The sequence below is a fragment of the Microcaecilia unicolor genome, chromosome 12 (assembly GCF_901765095.1).
Source record: "Microcaecilia unicolor chromosome 12, aMicUni1.1, whole genome shotgun sequence".
NCBI classification, from domain to species: domain Eukaryota; kingdom Metazoa; phylum Chordata; class Amphibia; order Gymnophiona; family Siphonopidae; genus Microcaecilia; species Microcaecilia unicolor.
Genome location: NC_044042.1, coordinates 22,279,552 through 22,299,372, shown reverse-complemented (window position 1 = coordinate 22,299,372; position 19,821 = coordinate 22,279,552). Strand labels below are relative to the sequence as shown.

Genomic DNA, 19,821 nt, shown 5'->3' with positions numbered 1-19,821 from the left:
AAGTATTTGATCCCTCTGGCAAACAACCTAATACTTGGTGGCAAAACCCTTGTTGGCAAGCACAGCGGTCAGACGTCTTCTGTAGTTGATGATGAGGTTTGCACACATGTCAGGAGGAATTTGGTCCACTCCTCTTTGCAGACATCTCTAAATCATTAAGAGTTCTGGGCTGTCGCTTGGCAACTCGCAGCTTCAGCTCCCTCCATAAGTTTTCAATGGGATTAAGGTCTGGTGACTGGCTAGGCCACTCCATGACCCTAATGTGCTTCTTCCTGAGCCACTCCTTTGTTGCCTTGGCTGTATGTTTGGGTCATTGTCGTGCTGGAAGACCCAGCCACGACCCATTTTTAAGGCCTGGCGGAGGGAAGGAGGTTGTCACCTCAGAATTGTACGGTACATGGCCCCATCCATTCTCCCATTGATGCGGTGAAGTAGTCCTGTGCCCTTAGCAGAGAAACACCCCCAAAACAAACATTCCCCCTCCATGCTTGACAGTGGGGACGGTGTTCTTTGGGTCATAGGCAGCATTTCTCTTCCTCCAAACACGGCGAGTTGAGTTCATGCCAAAGAGCTCAATTTTTGTCTCATCTGACCACAGCACCTTCTCCCAATCACTCTCGGCATCATCCAGGTGTTCACTGGCAAACTTCAGACGGGCCGTCACAGTGCCTTCCGGAGCAGGGGGACCTTGCGGGCACTGCAGGATTGCAATCCGTTATGTCATAATGTTTACCAATGGTTTTCGTGGTGACAGTGGTCCCAGCTGCTTGAGATCATTGACAAGTTCCCCCCTTGTAGTTAGGCTGATTTCTAACCTTCCTCATGATCAAGGATACCCCACGAGGTGAGATTTTGCGTGGAGCCCCAGATCTTTGTCGATTGACAGTCATTTGTACTTCTTCCATTTTTTACTATGGCACCAACAGTTGTCTCCTTCTCGCCCAGCGTCTTACTGATGGTTTTGTAGCCATTCCAGCCTTGTGCAGGTGTATGATCTTGTCCCTGACATCCTTAGACAGCTCCTTGCTCTTGGCCATTTTGTAGAGGTTAGAGTCTGACTGATTCACTGAGTCTGTGGACAGGTGTCTTTCATACAGGTGACCATTGCCGACAGCTGTCTGTCATGCAGGTAACGAGTTGATTTGGAGCATCTACCTGGTCTGTAGGGCCAGATCTTACTGGTTGGTGGGGGATCAAATACTTATTTCCCTCTGCAGAATGCAAATAAATTCATATACTTTCCACAATGTGATTTTCCGGATTTAATTTGTGATGTGCTATCTCTCACTGTTACCAATAACCTACCCTTCAATTATGGGCTGCTCATGTCTTTGTCAGTGGGAAAACTTACAAAATCAGCAAGGGATCAAATACTTATTTCCCCCACTGTACTTTCCACAATGTGATTTCCGGATTTAATTTGTGATGTGCTATCTCTCACTGTTACCAATAACCTACCCTTCAATATGGGCTGCTCATGTCTTGTCAGTGGGCAAACTTACAAAATCAGCAAGGGATCAAATACTTTTTCCACCACTGTATGTTGGATGTTGTGACTGCATCCTCTGGCACAAATTCACACCTTTATTTCTCGAGTGAAAAGCTTTCTCCAATTTATTCTAAATGCGCTGCCTCTTAGTTTCATGGTTCTCTGCCCATGTTTCAATGGCATGGGCCGCTCCCAGAGAAGTGGGGGGGAAGGGAGAGGACAGGCTGTATCTAACACTGTGTTAAGATTTCTGTTTCTCCCTTTTTGATCTAGCTCTGGGACATCGGAGGTCAGCCTCGTTTCCGAAGTATGTGGGAGCGATACTGCCGAGGGGTCAGTGCTATCATGTAAGTACAGCCAGTCTGTGTTCCTGTTCCAAGTATATTTACACAGATGTCAGCAGAAATGGATCACATGGTCCACCAGCCTGACCATTTGTTCTGCCTCCTGAGATTTCACAGGTCTGAGTTGACCTGTGGATTTCTCTTTCACGCCACCAACAAAGACCCTTTGTGATCTGATGTATTGAATTTGGTGCTTATCCTGGTTCCTATAACCTCTTCTGGAAGACTGTTCCAGGTGTCCACCACCCTCTCAGTGAAACAGTATTTTCTGACCCACACCTTTTGAGCTTCCTTCCCTTCTTAACTTGAACACTTGTTCTTGAACTTTCCATTTTACAGAGAATGCTTCCTTTTAATACCCAAGTCCGATCCTGGAGTACCCCTTGCTGGTCAGGTTTTCAGGATATCCACAGTGAATATGCATGAAAGAGATTTACATATAATGGAGGCAGTGTATGCAAATCAACTTCATGCATTTCATTGAGGATATCCTGAAAACCTGACTGGCAAGGGGCACTCCAGGACTGGACTTTGAAAACTGTTCTAGAAAGCACCTGTGAAGGTCAATTCTGTAACAGCACACCAAGGGGGTACAGAATACTGTCACTGTCGTGGGTAAGTGTGCATTAGAACACCTCTAAGCCATATTCTGTAAGGCTGCATGTAAGTGGCCTAGCAAATAAATGCAAGGGGGCGGAGCATGGGCAGGGCTGCCACGTAACATGCACGACTTCTAGAATACTGTAAGTTATGTGCACTCTTACCGCATTTGGGCACCTGAAATGACACCAGGTAAGTGCAAGTACCTAAAAGTAAGATGTGCCGATACTGGGCTACTAGTATTCTGTAATGGAATCTGGTCGCCCAGGTGCTGTGGAGTGGAATGGGTAGACATGAATTGTTTGTTTACGCTTTCCAAAAATACTAGGACTAGGGGGGCATGCGATGAAGCTACAAAGTAGTAAATTTAATACGAATCGGAGAAAAGTTTTCTCACTCAATGTGTAAATAACTCCTGAATTTGTTTCCAGAGAATGTGGTAAAGGTAGTTAGCTTAGCAGGGTTTAAAAAAGGTCTGGACAGCTTCCTAAAGGAAAAGTCCATAGACCATTATTAAATTGACTTATTTCTGGGATAAGCAGCATAAAATGTATTGCACTTTTTCAAGATCTTGCCAGGTATTTGTGACCTGGATTGGCCACTGTTGGAAACAGGATGCTGGGCTTGATGGACCTTTGGTCTGTCCCAGTGTGGCAATACTTATTACCACATGGCATTGGGATGCCTAAAAGGAGGTGCCTACTTCCCTCAGTCTTTCTCTGTGATTGGTTCACTGTGCTGTCCAGGTAACATTTTGGAACCCTCCTTTAAAGTGGCTTTAAAAGCATAAGAACTGCCATACTAGGTCAGACCAAAGGTCCACAAAGCGCAGGATTCTTGTTCCAATCCAGGTCACAAGTACCTGGCAGGATCTCAGAAGCTAGATACATTCCATGCTGCTTAATCCTGGGGATTTCAACACATTCCCAGCTATATAATGTCTCAAGTTTTTCTGTTCCAGTTCTATTTAGCACAAGTTCAAGCACTTCACATTTCAAGAGCGTACTTTTTCTTAGAATATTATTTGAAGGACATTGACATCCAAAATCGCTCATTTCTTCATCGGTTCTCAGTGTACAAAAAGTTTTTTTTCTTCTTTAAAACAAGCTTTATTATAAAATATGCTTTATGCTTAGCACTTATCTTTTCAAATATTGCAGGACACGGACGCCACCTCCAACATGTGGCATGTTTCGAGAATACTGCCTCAGGGTGTGGTCCGGCAAAACTTAGGCTCCGTAGACTGCATGTATCGCATCGGTGCCTGCTTCATTGTAACATCTTAGGGATAAGCAGTGGTTTTCCTTGAATTTACCTGGTAATTAGGGACCATGGGCTTTTCCTCTAGGAACTTGTCCAAACCTGTATTTTTAAACCCTGCTGTGCCGACTGATTTACCACATACACTCCGGCAACAAGCTCTAGAACTTGTCAAAGTTCTTGTACTTAGCACTGCTGAAGGAAATGGCCCTTACAAACATAGACTCTGTGTCCTAAGTGGGTGTTGTAGACACACGGAGTCAGCTCCTGCTGCCTGGTGAGCTGGGATTTGCACCCAGATGGAGCCTTCTTTCTGCTGTCTGGTTAGCTTGTACCTGTACATTAATACCAACCTGTATTTCTCATTGCAGATACATGGTGGATGCTGCAGATCAGGAGAAGATTGAGGCCTCCAAGAATGAGCTGCATAATTTGCTGGACAAGCCCCAGCTGCAGGGCATTCCCGTGAGTTCTCAGGGCATCATCAACCTGCCCACTTTCCCACTGCTAGGATCTAGACTCTCTGGTAAAAAGATGAGATCCTCATAGGGTTTTGTACTGGTCAGGTTTGATTGCCGCATGTCATTCAGGATTTTGGAGACCACTAACTTGAGGGGGCAGTCTAGAAATCTCTATATGGGTTTGCATGCTAATTTCTTTAGGGGATAAGGACAAAGTAGGGGGAGCCACTGCGGCAGCTTCTGTCCTGAAGACCGTCCCTCTCTAGACCATCAGTGACTGAGGAACGGAGATCTCCTAGAACAGCGTCTGATGACATTCAGGGAAGCACAGAGATTTTAAGACGTATCCATCCCAGAGCACAGGTCTACTACTACTTATCATTTCTATAGCGCTACTAGACGTACGCAGCGCTGTACGCTCAGCTGCTGGAATCAGGAAGGGAAAGGGGAAAATATTTTCCTGACACCCAAACATTTTCTTAAGTTTATCATTTCCCACTCTCAACTGAATGAGACCCCAGAGCAGTGCTTTATTTATTAGGATTTATTATCGCCTTTTTGAAGGAATTCACTCAAAGCGGTGTCCAGCAAGAATAAGTCCAACATAAGCAATAGACAATTACAGCAGTAAAAATATTCAAATAACAATACAAAGTATGGCATAGTGTACTACTTACAATGCCTACACAATACGTAATAGAACATTTTAATATACAGCATAGGTATAATCAAAGATGGAACATATAGATATGCAAGAGGAGTTAGAAGATAAGGGGACTAGTTTAAAGAAGGTTTCACATGAGTCGTTCAGAACGCTGCCGCACGTCTTATATTCCGCCAGAACCGATATACTCATATCACCCCTCTCCTCAAATCACTTCATTGGCTTCCGATCAGATATCGCATTCAATTCAAGCTCCTACTCCTTACCTACAAATGCACTCAGTCTGCGGCTCCTCACTACCTCTCCACCCTCATCTCCCCCTATGTTCCCGCCCGTAACCTCCGCTCACAGGACAAAGCCCTTCTCTCAGTACCCTTCTCCACCACTGCCAACTCCAAGCTCCGCTCATTCTGCCTTGCCTCACCCTATGCCTGGAACAATCTTCCTTTACCCATACGCCATGCCCCCTCCCTACCCATCTTCAAACCTCTGCTTAAAACTCACCTCTTCAATGCTGCCTTTGGTGCCTAACCGCTCGAGAAATATAGAATGCCCCAATCTATCCACCCTATCAGATTAACTGTTCACTCGTCCTCTAGATGGTACACTTGTCTTTTAGATTGTAAGCTCTTTGAGCAGGGACTGTCCTTCTATGTTTAAATTGTACAACGCTGTGTAACCCTAGTAGCGCTTTAGAAATGTTAGTAGTAGTAGTAGGTCAGACAGGTGTTTAAATATTATCTCAGCTAGGGTAGGAGTGGATAAACTGTCCTTCTACATTATATGCAGCAGGTGCCACTCCTTGTTTGTGTGTGAGACTAGCAAGTTAGTTAGTTCTTCCATTAAAGGCCTGGTGAAGAGCCAAGTTTCCACTTGCTTCCTGATGTAGAGATAGTCTTGTGTTGAGCAAAGTCTTTCAGGGAGTGCATTCCAGAATGTGGGGGCTACTCCAGAGAAGGCTCGCTTGTGGGTGTCACATCATGTAATGTCCTTCGGAGAGGGGGTGGTTAGGGATACTCCTTGGAAGGACCTTAGTGTCCTTGGAGTTGTGTAGAGGACGATCCTGCTCTTCAGGTACTCGGGGCTATTTCCTTTAAGGGCCTTGAAGATCAGACATAGAGTTTTAAATTTAGCCCTATATTGTACTGGTAGCCAATGAAGTTTTTGCAAAAATGGTGTGATGTGGTCACATCGCTTACAGCCTTCTGTGAGTCTTGCTGCTGTATTCTGAATCAATTGCAGCTGGTACAGATCCTTTGTGTAGAGTACATTACAGTAATCTAGTTTTGATGTTGTCATGCCATGCACAGCTTAGACAAAATTTGCCTTCTCAATATAAGGAGAGAGGCAGCGTAGGTCTCGTAAGTGATAGAAGCTGCTCTTGAAGGTTGCTTGGATTTTGGGATTAGGGTAAGTGTTGAATCTAACTGTATTCCAAGGTTCCTGACTTGTGATTTGAGGAGGCGGTCATATTTCCCAAAAGCGATTTTGATGTCAGGTATGTGCCCACTTGTGTTAGGGACCCAGAGAAGCTCCGTTTTACTTAGGTTCAGGTAAAGTTTGTTGTTTTTAAGTTCAGTGGGTATGAGATTTACACCATCTCCTTTCCAGTTTCCGTCCTTCGTGCTTAAGGATCTGAAGTTCGGGAGAAAAACCAAAGTGAGCATTTGCGAGTGGGGCATAAAACTTTTTTAGTGGTGCCATTTTCTCTAAGGTCTTGGCTAAGTGTGATTCCAAATGTCAACCTGTTCTGACACTGTTGTTGTTTTTCATCCACATGTGGATAGTCCAGGTCCTCAAGGAAATTCTCGGCAGTCAACTTTTTCTTGTCTCTGATCTCCGCCCAAACTCTGAGAGGCGCCATTTGTTTCAGATGGTCACTTAGGGAAAACTTAATGGTCTGACCATGATAGGGGTGTATTTCAATACTGCTATCCCAGTATTCTGGGATGCCAACCCCTTTGTAGAATACCAAGTCTAGTATGTGACCCTTTTCATGGGTTGGAAAATTGATCACCTGTGTGAATCCTAGTGCTGTCATCATGTCCAGGAAGGCAGTTGTGGTGGTATCTGGGGTTTTGATGTGTAGATTGAAATCTCCCATAATCACCATCCTAGGGTAATTCAGGGTTACTTGTGTAATCAAATCCAGGAGTTCTTGCACAGATGATGTGTTGTTACAAGGTGCTCGGTGTACAATGAGCAGCCAGATTGGTTTCTGTTCTTCAAGTTAGATTAAAGGAGATTCTGATTCTTTTAGTTGGGGAATGGCGATTCTGTGCAGTTTGATTGTATCCCTCTACCCCTTCTTCCTGGTCTTGGATGATATGGGTGTTGAAACCTGTTGGACATCAGCCAGTGGTGAACCTCCATTTTTATGTAGCCAGGTTTCACTTATTCCTAAGATGTCAAGATGCTGTTTGTGGATGACATCATGGATCACTGACGATTTCGTAACAGCTGATCTGGCATTCACCAATCCTATAGTTCCAAAGGGTGGTCTGGGGGTAGCTTTGATATGGCAGTGAGGTGGTCTTTTAAGCACTGTTATGTAGGTGTTTGACCTCTTGCATTTTTGCCTTCTTTTTGGTTGGTGGGGATTATAGTTTCCTCTCCCACACACAGCTGGGATCCCTGAGGTCTCTTGGTTTACTGGACCAAGGCACATTCTTTGTGTCAGAAACTCCTTAGGCAAACCTGTGTCCAAACCTGTCCTAGGGAAACACCAGCCAGTCAGGTTTTCAGGGTATCTGCCATGAATATTCATGAGATTGATTTGCTTTCACAGCTTCAACTCATGTATATTCTGTGTGGATATCCAGAAAACCTGATTGGCTCGAGTTCCCCCAGGACAGGTTTGTGAATCGCTGCCCCAGAGCATTTGATCTTGCCAGCTTCAATTATTGTCATGGCTCAGAAATTTTCCCTGGCCTGGAAAAGCTGTTTTACCATTGACCTCCTGGTCCTGGCTCTTCTAGTGTAACCCACAGTGAATGCAGACTTCAGTTCTCTGGACTGTTGAATTTGATTTTCTGCAGGCTGCATTGCTAATGTAAAATATTCATTGATGTTAATGTTATACCAAGACCGGGCCTTTGATTCTGTCACAAGCGTAATCAAATAGACATGTATGACTGCACCTTGAAATCACGGGCAGATCCACCAGATATGTGAGTGGGAAATTAAGAATATTTTTTTGCAACATCTGCAATTTATTTCATTTGCATCCATTTGTGTTCTGGACTTTGCTCAGCCCCATCTTTTGCCTTTTAGGGGAAGAATATCTTTTGTCCACTAAGGGCTAGGTTCTATATATGGCTTTATAGAATAGCGCTTATGCCCAGGAATCAGTGCAAATATACACACCTACATTAGCCGCGTGTCCCCCGTTAATTTTAGGAATGCCCCATTAACGCCCGTGCCCCCCTTTTTCAGATTGCTTGTGAATTTTAGGCACAGATCCCATTCCACAAGTGTAAATGCCAATTAAATCTAATTAGTGCCAGTAATTGATGCTAATTAGCTCATTTAGTTAAATTGGGCGCACACCCTTCCAAATACACAGGGTCTGTTTTTAAATTAAATAACAATTTGGTGACCAAAATAATGAGAGAACACAGTAGTGAATTTTCAAATAAATAGCTGCTGTGAGCTGGATTGGTAGACAATATATAATGTGAAATTTAAAAAAAAAATGTGTGTGTATATATAAATGTTCCATTTCAAACAGAGAAGAATCCACAGCTAAACAAAATCAAATTTGTACAAGAAAGAACTTCTATCAGAAATACCCACTGGGCAGTGTTAAGCCCAAAAGTGCTGAAAATGTAAGAACTGGGTCTGAGTCCTGAATCGTTTTTTTTTTTTTTTCCATAGTACACTCCCGGGAGATTCTGTTTTCCCTTCCAGAAGCTGCAGGAAATATGCATCCTCAGAAATGTGCAAAGTTGGAACCTGGCTGGTGTCTACTCGCATGGTTCATTACCCAAAACTTAAATCTGCCACCCTGTGTGAAGCTTCTAAAGGGAAGCGTTCATGCAGAGAGAAGCAACAATCACAGAACGAGCCCTTCCAAAAATCCAGCATTTCCAGTTTGGTTCCCTTGGCCTTTTCCATGACATTGAAAAAAGCTCTGGAGTTCTGAGAATTTTTCCTAGTACCTTTCTTGTTTTCTGATCTTATCTTTACAATTTTTTGGCGTAGATTTATTATTATTATGATTCACAAGATTATCTACGGAGAATCTCCAAGCTACATGACCAACCTAATTGACCTACCAGCTAGAAACGGATCAAAATCCTCTCGAACATATCTCAATCTACACCTTCCCAACTGTAAAGGTCTCAGGTACAAAACGTACTACGCATCCAACTTCTCCGTTATAGGCAGCCAACTCTGGAATGCCCTACCCAGACCCATTCGAACAATCAGTGACCATCTACCCTTCCGGAAGTCGCTAAAAACTTACCTCTTCAAACAAGCCTACCCAAATTGACCAGACAATCTATGAACCCACTCTACACCACCTTGTACCTCTCCTACCCCTACATCCCCTGCCCATTTCACCTATCTCAACCTATTTCCTAACAACCACATCATACCTCTACTATTGCTACAGCTGTGTTCTTTCTGTGATACTATGTAATCCCATACTATGTAAGCCGCACTGAGCCTGCTACCAAGCGGGAAAGAGCGGGATAGAAATGCAACAAATAAATAAATAAATTCCAGGAGATGTAAAACCAATTATTATATAAAGTGAGCAGCAAGGACCCAAGAGTCAGTCTTCGTCATACCTACTGCATCACTTCCAGCTGTATTTGTGATAGTGAAAGCTGCTGGAAAGAGTCGGTAGTGGATTTATCCTGGCCAAAGCTGGTAGCCAAAGTGACCACTGGGGCTAGAGTAGTGGATTTGTTAACTGCTGGTGCTTTGAAACTCTTTTCCTGATCTCTTTCTGCCTCTCTCCATCCGTTGCAGGTTTTAGTCCTTGGAAACAAGCGAGACCTCCCTGGTGCCTTGGATGAAAAAGAGTTAATTGAAAAAATGTGAGTACATTTTCCGGATTACTTTCTCCTCTCTCTTTTTTTTTTTTTTTTTTTTCTTGTCTAGCTACTTTCATTTCTAGCTCAGTTCGAACTCTGTACATACTACATTTATGGCTCTGGCCAGTAGGCAACGCTGTTGATGGAGGAGGAGTCGCCTCCTGTGTTTGATTGTGCCAGCCTAATCCTGGTGACAAACGTTAAATTGCCAATTCCCGGGACAGACAGGGGAAAAGGTGGCGCACCACTTGGTGGGTTCTTGGAGGGCCTCAAGACGATTTGTGAATCAGAGCATTCCTCCAAATTCTCTCCTGGCAGGGTTGCCGAGAGGGGGCGGACAAAATTCCCTGGGTCTGGCCTCCAAGGGGGGCCCGGTGCTAGGGTCTGTCTCTCTCCTGCTCCTGTTGGGATCCAGGTGATTTCGTTAACACTATAACCCAGTCCCAGCACACAGGACCGGGAGAGAGACGGACACCGGTGCCGGGCCCCCCTTGGAGGCTGGGGAGGAGGAGACGCGTTGACACAGGAAGGTAGGGGCAGTGGCAGCCTGAGTGAGTAAGCGAGGGGCGGTGGCAGGACCTACATCCTCAGTGGGGGGGGGGGGGGGCCGTGGCTGCGACGGCCCTACCCCGGCGGCTCAGTCTCTTGGCGGCCCCGTCTCCTGGTAGACCAAAGTGTGAAGAGCATGGTGGATACACTGCAGTCTGCAAATCTTCCAACACACAGCATCATACCTACAGCATTCGCCACGCGTCTTCTTCTGGGGCCTGCAGTCATTCTGTTCTGCAGAGGCTCCTGTGATGTTGTTTCATTCTAGAAATGGGTCCCAGCTAACTGCTGTGTTTGAGTATTAGATTCTTGGTGTTTTGTTGTACAGTCAGTGCAGTTTAACATGCTTATAACAAAGCAGAACCCAGCACCTGTACTAAAAGCTGCCGTTGGGATGTGGCCTATTGTAAAGTTTTCATGGGACGAATCAAGGACCTTAAGAAATATTGCCAGCCTGGAGCTGTGCAATGTGCTCCAGTTCTCCTCTGCCTTAACCTACACCATAGATCAAAAACATTTTTTAAATTATTTGTTTACTTTATTCAAGTCACTTGAAACAAAATAAGCACTCAGAACTGTACAATACAACCGCGGTGACCAATTTTTGTTTAACACGGTGTCCCCCAAATCCCCGCGCCCCCCACTCACCAAAAACAACCACCCTTCCCGTCACAAAATAAGAAACCATCTTGGCCTGAGTCAACTGCGTTATTTCTTCACGATGACCCAGATCTCAAGACAGCTAAGGCAAACCAGAGGCGTAGCCAGACAACAAAATTTGGGTGGGCCTAGGCAAGAAGTGGGTGGGCACCAAGTGTTCTCCCCCCTTCCAACCACCACCCAAAAAAATATTTCAGCTGGCGGGAAAATGCTTCTTTCCACCTTGGCAGTATGCAGCAGGCATGCGCTGAAAACTGAGCGTGTGCAGGTGCCAGTATCGTGGAGAGTAGCGCTTTTGTTACCATCAGAGGGAAGTCTTCAGCTGGCCGAGCTTGAGATCCCCATCAGCTACCGCTAAATGTGTGCTACTGTTGGGTGGGCCTGAGCACTAAATGGGTGGGCCCCGGCCCACCTGTGGCTACGCCACTGAGGCACACACAACAACGCCCCCAGTCCGCAAATACTAAAGATAAGTACATTGAATACATTAATATAAAAGTACTAAAGCAGATGAGGAAGTTAGTTTGTATTGCCAAAAACTATTATTGGACAATTTATGCACTACTGAGGCAAGAGTTAAACTGTTTTTGACAAACTTTGATAATTAAGGTGGTGGGAAAAATCTGGGACTGATAAAGTGGATGTGAGCCGAATGGGTTTATGCAGCCGGCTATCTCTTATGTGGTTGAGCGCGATATTCAGCACGTAACCGCATAAAGGTAAGACTGTGTTTTATGTGGTCTGATCTTGCCCCTTAACTTAGGCGGTTATGTGCTGAATCTTGACACTTAACTGTTTTAAGAGCTGGCTCCGCCCCTGGGCCTGCCCACAAAATAGCCGGCTTTCAGTTTAGTGGTCAGTGCCGATATTCAGTGATTACTAACCAGTTAAGACAGCCCCGCATGAGCGATTTAACCAGCCAGGAGCCTGTCCTAGCCACCACCGAGTAAAGCCCCGATATTCAAAGCTGCTGAACCGGGGAGCAAATCCAGATAATTTAGGACAGCGTGCAGTCACCGCTATACCCCAGTGAATATTCAATGCCAGTATCTGGATAACAGCTGCAAATAATACCCAGATATGTGTTAAAACGCCAGCCCCCCTCCACCCGCTCTCCGTCGCTCCCGGAACTAACCTTAAATGCCTCCTTTCACCTTCGCAGCAAGCAGCAGCAGGGCAGACCTCTCCTTCCTTCCGTGCCCCGCCCTCGCGGACGTTACGTCAGGCGAGGGCGGGACACGGAAGGAAGGAGTGGCCTGCCCTGCTGCTGCTTGCTGCGAAGGTGAAAGGAGGCGTTTAAGGTTAGTTCTGGGAGCGACGGAGGGCGGGCGGGCCAACCCCGATGTTTCCCCGAAAAATAAGACAGCCCCTGAAAATAAGACCTAGTGCATTTTGGGGGGCAAAAATTAATATAAGACGGTGTCTTATTTTCGGGGAAACACGGTATGCTTATCACAGTTTATAATATTCCTCTTGCATGTTCTTTATAATAATTCTTTACTATCTAAGCCGCATTGAGCCTGCTGTATGTGGGAAAGCACAGGGTACAAATGTAATAAATAAATAAATAAATAACCAGGACACAGACTGTAGAAGTCTGCCCAGCACTGGCATTTCACTCGTAGATGTACTAGCATACCCTAAAGCTGCCTTGCATTCCCTGCTACTCTACTACTGAAACCCAACAATTCCCAAGAAAAACAAAACCGTATCAGTGGAATTGTTCTACCATTTTACTATGTAAGCCGCATTGAGCCTGCTATGTGTGGGAAAGCGCGGGGTACAAATGTAATAATAATAATAATTCTGCCGGCAATAACTAGCCTTCTCCACAAGGGGGCACATGAAAACATGTTGGTATAGTGGAAAAGCGTCTTTAACCTTGTGTTGCATGGAACCTGAACCTAATGCTGCCTGCCTGGAGGCTCTTGGGCTGCCGTTGAGAGTCCTGCATTTTCACTAGTAAAGCTTAAGTCCAGAATGAAATCACCAGCTCAGTTCCTTTATATATCATAAAAAATAATAATAATATCATTTGTAACATTAGTCACGTTCCAGTCCCTTTTAAGCTTGAAGTCTGATGGGGTAGGCATCGAACATCTGAAACACAGTTGCTACCCTAAAGGTTGATCTAGTCATTGTTGTGCCCCATCTTTATGTATTTTTTTTTTGTTGTTGTTACACTTGTACCCTGCTCTTTCCCACTCATGGCAGGCTCAATGCAGCTTACATGGGGCAATGGAGGGTTAAGTGACTTGCCCAGAGTCACAAGGAGCTGCCTGTGCCTGAAGTGGGAATCGAACTCAGTTCCTCAGTTCCCCAGGACCAAAGTCCACCACCCTAACCACTAGGCCACTCTTCCACTATTTAACTTATACGGGCCCCAGCTGAACATTGGCCTGGATCTGCATAAGGGATGCAGGTGCCCTCTGCTCTCCTGATTCCCTTCCCTCCCCTGCTGTACATAAGTATTGCCATACTGGGACAGACCAAAGGTCCATCAAGCCCAGCATCCTGTTTCCAACAGTGGCCAATCCAGGTCTCAAAATACCTGGCAAAATCCCCCCAAAAGTACAAAACATTTTATGCTGCTTATCCCAGAAATATTTTCCCCAAGTCCAATTTAATAATGGTCTATGGACTTTTCTTTTAGGAAGCCGTCCAAACCTTTTTAAAACTCTGCTAAGCTAATCGCCTTTACCACATTTTCTGGCAACAAATTCCAGAGTTGAATTACACGTTGAGTGAAGAAAACTTTTCTCTGATTCATTTTAAATTTACTGACCCCCCCCCCCTCCTGCCCTTAGGACCTCTCCGGACCACCCAAGGTAGGCCCAGGGGAACCTACAAGGGAGGGAAGGGTAGCAGCGGACTTGGTTGGCCTTCGTGCTCTTGGAGCAGTGGCATACCTACCTTATTTGCTAACCGGGGCGTAGCACCCCCCCCTCCTCCGAGCAAGGGGGTGCGCCAAGAAGGTGTGCTGCTGTTGGCTCTGCTGGTCCCCCTGCCCCAGAACAGGAAGTTGACATCAGAGGGGGCAGGGGACTGGCAGAACTGACAGCTGTGAGCCTGCTCAGTGCACCCTTTTCTGCCTGCACCACCCCCACTGCCCCACTCTTGGTACACTAGAGCTTCGGGGGGGGGGGGGGGAGAGGAGGGAGTTTGAGAGAGAGGGATTGGAAGGGGGAGCTTGTGAGCTGCTTGGGGGTGAGAGGGAAGGAGGGGGATGGCAGCAGTTTAGGCCAGGTTAACTCCTCACATAAAGTTGTGACAGCCTTTTTTTTTTTGTCCTAACTTTATGCAGCTGCTCAGCCAGTCAGCGAACTGAAAATTGCTACTAACTGGCCGCATTTCCTCTCTTCCCTGACTCCCACAACTAGCCAGTTTCGGTATGGGCAATTAGAGGGGATATTCAACAGCTCTCTCTGGCCAGGGCCGCTGAATGTCCCCGCACAAGCGATTAAATGGCCATGATCTTTTCCTGGCCGTTTTAATCGCTTTGAATATCTACCCCTATATGTATTTGCCCGTTTACGTACAGCAGAAAGCCAATATTCAGTATTTATATGTATAACTTATGTGTACATTTATGTCTGCATATCCAGCAGCACTCGTTATACATATGATATACAAATAATTTGAAACAGCTTGAAATTATTCCCTTGCATATCCTGTTCAGTATTCAGTGCCATGATCCATCGAAGAGATGGTGCCTGAATCTGCACAGGGAACAGTGACCTTTGTCACTATCCAGATAGCGCATGATATTCCAGCACCCAGCACTTTCAATATAGCTATGTAGTTTAATTTAGCAGAACCTTTTTGTTGGCCTAAATTGAACCACCGAACTATATGGATATGGTTAGCTGACTATCACTGATGAATCCGTCAGTTAGGTGGAATGCCTACGCTCCGCATGCCCTCTGCCTCAGCACTATGGGGTGATTCTATGAAAATATATTCTATAAAACAAAGGAGGTACCCTAGAGCTGGCATAAATGTTTGTGCCTCAATGCTGTTGCCAGAGAATGTGGTAAAAGTAGTTAGCTTAGCAGGGTTTAAAAAAAAAAGTTTGGCTAATTTCCTAAAATAAAAGGCCATAAGCCATTATTAAGATGGACTTGGAAATAAGCAGTGGATTTTCCCAAGATAAGCAACATAAAATATGTTTTGGGATCTTGCCATGTACTTGTGACCTGGATTGGCTACTTTAGGAAACAAGATACTGGACTTGATGGACCTTTGGCCTGTCTTATGATGTGCACAGAATTTATACTGTTTTTTAAGCTACACGCATTAGTGTCAGTCCCACCCAGACTCTACCTGTGTGTACATCTATTTGTAAGATATGCGTGTATTTACCAAATAATACTTAGGGTTTTGGCATTTACACACTTAAAATGTTTATTCTAGTTATTTAAATGTGCGTATTTGTGCCTGTAACGTCATTTATATAGGTTACAAAGATGCAGTGATAAAGAAACTTTAAACCTTGCTAAGCATGACTGCACGATTAATATTTAGGGTATTAAACTTTGATAGAGCTTTTCCATTGCTGTTACAGCTGCATCGGCTGCCAATAGAAACGCGTGTTAACAAGCTTTGCTGCCTTGTCTTTCTAATTGTGCACAGTGAAGCACCTATATATACGTTATATGATTATCGCTGAGGAATATCAGCCCTGGAGCTAGGTGTTTTTTGATTTTACAGTATCCAGACCCTAAACAGGTGGTGTATAAAAAAAGGTTTTTCCTGGCACACTTGCATATGTAGCAGCCAACTACTGGAATGAATTACCAATTGATCTCAGAACGCAATCCAATTATTTGGTCTTCCGGAAATTATTGAAAACGGTTTTTTTTTAATTTAGAAAATTTGTAAATGTGAATTAGTTGTGTTTAACTGTAGTTGATTAACTATTGGTATGTAATTTTCCTGGAGTTGGTCTGGTTTATTCTTTTGTGAGCCATACTGAACTATGATGGTAAGTGTGAAATACGAATGTCATGTATTATTATTATTATTATTATTATTACTAGTAAAAAAGGCCCGTTTCCGAAACCAATGAAACGGGCGCTAGCATGTGGCTTTTTTTGTGTGTGTGTGTATGTGTCACAGAGTTATTTTGTGTGTGTGTGTGTGTGTGGGGTGCGGTGTGTGTGCAGGTTGTTGATGTGTGTCTTTTTTGTTTTGTTTTGTTTTTGCTTGGGGGTTGGGGGATGTGCTGTGCTGTCCTTGGTCACTGTTTGCTGCTGGCTGGGTCGCAGGTTCCTTCCAGCTGGGCCGCAGCTTGTCCTGTTCGCCCACGTCCCAGATGGTGACGGGCACGTTGTTTTCCGGCTCCTCTGACTCCATGTCAAGCGATCCCAAATATAGTCTGTGCTATAGGCCCTCTGGCACTCTTCAGTACTGGCATTAGGCATTTAAAAATTTCTCCCCCTCCCCCCCCCCCCACCCCCCCGGTCTATTTTTGCACATACCACAGCAGGAATATTCTTCCTCTCGTTCCAGCGGTGGTTCTGTGCTCTCCGTGCTGCACAGATAATGAGGCCATTCTGCTGGGGAATGCTCCTCCCTTATTGTCACGTAGTTTCCTCTGATTGGTCCGTCTTACGTTGCCTAGTGTTGCCTGGGAACGGTGTTGTGATGGTCCTTTGTGTTTCAGAATGTTGAGGGTGTTATTTCTGATTGGTCTGTCATGCGAGGGCTGGGGCAGAGAGACATGGTCAGTGTTGGGCTTCACCACCATGAATCCATGAACCCTTCAGGGAGTGACTGAGTGACTTCAGAACGTTGTCTTCAGAACGTTGAGGGTGAGTTTTATTATAGTAGATTATTAATTAGCAGGGGTAATTTGAGAACACTGCACTTACCTGGAGGAGAATATTCTAGAAAGGAAAACAGGCGCCAGCTTCATGCAAGCAGAACTGGGTATATATGGGCACATCTCTAGCATTCCAAGGGCAGAGCAGTGGGGGGCAGTCCACCATGGGTGTAAGCAGCAAGGGGATGAGCTGAGCAGTTGTGCGGCTGTCAGCTCTGCCAGTCCCCTGCCCCCTCTGATGTCAGCTTCCTGTTATGGGGCAGGGGACTGGCAGAGCTGACAGCCGCACGACTTGCTCGGAGGAGAGAGGGTGGGGGGTTTGCACCTGGAGGAGGACGGTGCTCCGCCCCAGTTGACAACCCAAGGAAGGTACGCTGCTAGGCGCAAGCACTTAGGCCTGCCATGGAGCTGGTGTAAGTGCTCCTGCCTAACTGCTGGACATATGCACAGAGGGGGCAAAATTCTATAAATGTCGCTCAGAATGGGTGCCAAGAAAAGATCGCGCTAAGCATTATCTATAAAGAACACATAGCATTCCCTGCTGAAACCTGGTGTAAATCTCAGTGCCCAAGCGGGATGTGGAGACCCATTATTCTATAACCTGCACGCAATTTGTTGAACACCCTGACGCGGCCCTCCCATGGCCACGCCCCCCTCTTGGGTTCAGCACTATGGGATTTAGGCTCCCAGTGTTATAAAATGGCGCACGGCCAAATGCACACACAAATCCTAATTGTTGCAGTTAATGTCAGTAATTGGTTGTTAGCATCCAATCGTTGCTGGTTAGCGTCTCGTTAGTCATATCTAGAATCCGAAGGATAACTTTGCTTTTCTCAGAGAAATCAGAACTACAGCTCCCTACATGCAGTGGGTAAAAGCAGGAACTGACTCAGCTGCTTAGAAGGCTGTTAACAAAGAGAAAACTGGGCTCAGGTCTTCACCAGTTCATGCAGGAGATGGGAATGGAGTGAAGGGGGCGGGGTAAAGAAGCACAGAGTAGATGTCAGAGTTATAAAAAATGAATAACAAGCTTGTCTTCACCCCTTGTTTTTCCTAGGAATCTCTCAGCTATCCAGGACCGAGAAATTTGCTGTTACTCCATCTCCTGCAAAGAAAAAGACAACATCGGTTTGTATCAGGTCTTTTCTCTTGTCCATAGTGGCTGTGGGGAGGGGGGGGGAATAAAACTGTTTAAAAGAGAACCTGAAGGGCCATTGGAAATTCACTCAACTGGGGATCAATACAGGGATATTTTACTAAATTCTGTTCAGCTCTAACATGCATATAACATGGGGAAAAAGACTTACCTCAAATGCACTAAAATGTTGTGTTGTAATTAGCTTGTCAGTGCGTGTGGAACCGGGGAATGGGCGTGAAAGCATTAACCAGCTAGTGCGTTTGCATTACATAAGCTAGCTGGCTTAACGCTGAGTTAACACGGGGCAAGCGTCTTTTAGATAAGAGGCAGTAAGTGCTCCCGTGTTAATTTTTTTTGCGAGTCCCACGCGCTAATGGAAGAATTAGCGCAGGACCTGCAAAAATAAAAAAAAACTATTTTTGGGATGCAATAGAATGGATTTAATGTGTGGGAAAGTTGCGTGTTAACATGCACAAAGCCCATTTCTTAGTCCATCTTAGTAAAAACGCCCCTTAATTCTCATTGTATTCCATTCATTTTGGAAGGCAAAATATTTGTTATGGGGGAAAAATGATCAGGTTTTTAAAAGTCCATCTGCTAGTCCACTCTTGAGTTGGGGGAAGGAAAGAAAAAGAGGTCCGACTGAAGAGCCTTCTTTTAAATGCGTTTTTTTTTCTCATTCTGTCTTTTAGACATTACTCTGCAATGGCTTATTCAGCATTCAAAGTCCAGGAGAAGCTGAGGCCTCTTCGGTTCCTGTTTCGCCTTGGGAATTCACCAGAGTGAATAACTCAAGGCCTACAGCTCACTGTCTAACATATTCACCTCTCTTTCTCTTCCACACTTTCTCTCTTTCTTTCTCTCAAGATCAATATTTTTAGGGGAAAACCTAGTTTCCTGCCCTTCTGAAGGTTCAACACCTGTTATACTGGAAACACTATGTATCATTTCATCTTCCCTTTCTTTCTTCCTTCCTATACCTTCTTTCTCTTTCGCACCCTTCGTTTGTCGTTGATGTATATAAATATATGTATATATATTTTACTTTTTTAATTTAAATGAAAATAATCAGTCGAGTTGTGACTAAAATTGACCGTCAGGTAGGTACAGACAATGTCGGGGCCAATGGGAGTGAGGTGTGATAGGAGCTCCTGCATTGCTGAATGATCTTTCTGCCCTCTCAGAATCCCCAAGTTCCACTTCTCAGACACAGCAGTGATAATTCTGGGAAAAATGAAATCCAGGATTTTCTCATTCTGTTTCTGCTCTTTCACATCGCGGGGCTGCACCGTCTGGATTTCTTAAAAGGCAATTCTAGAAACTGGCACTAGAGGCCGACCGATTTTCAGTTTCGAATCTGGCACTGAAAACTGACCCAAATTTGGGGTTGGGCTCCTGCTGAAAATGCCTGAGCATTTTCAGTCGGAACCAAAAACGTGACTCCACCCCCTCAAACCCGCCAGCCCCCCTTCCCACTCCCGAGCCTACCTTGTAAAAGGTCTTGGTGGTCTAGTGACTTCTTCCCATGTTGCTCCTGCCCCAAGTGACTCCTTACTCCATAATGGCAGCTGCAACTTCCTGTGGTAGCCTCGCGAGACTGCCGTGGAAGATCGTGGCCGCCATTTTGGAACTGGGGATACTACTATGGGAAGTCCTGGCCGCCATTTTGGAGTACGGAGCCACCGGGGGGCAGGAGGAACACGGGATGCTCCTACCCCGAAGAAGCCACTATACCACCAGGACCTTTTAAATGGTAGGCCTGGGGAGGATGGGTGGAGTTGGTGGGC

The 19,821-nt window shown here is 45.2% G+C and overlaps 1 protein-coding gene across 1 annotated transcript in view; it reads left to right on the top strand.

Annotated features, from left to right (window-relative positions):
- LOC115482094 (ADP-ribosylation factor-like protein 8A) overlaps nt 1–19,000 on the top strand; it is a 24,958-nt gene extending 5,958 nt beyond the window's left edge. The window contains exons 2-6 of the mRNA XM_030221659.1: nt 1,763–1,836; nt 4,065–4,158; nt 9,799–9,866; nt 17,954–18,024; nt 18,727–19,000. Coding sequence (XP_030077519.1) covers nt 1,763–1,836; nt 4,065–4,158; nt 9,799–9,866; nt 17,954–18,024; nt 18,727–18,776 — 357 coding nt within the window. The 3' untranslated portion in view covers nt 18,777–19,000. The remainder of the gene's footprint in view (nt 1–1,762; nt 1,837–4,064; nt 4,159–9,798; nt 9,867–17,953; nt 18,025–18,726) is intronic.
- Nucleotides 19,001–19,821: the final 821 nt, after the last annotated feature.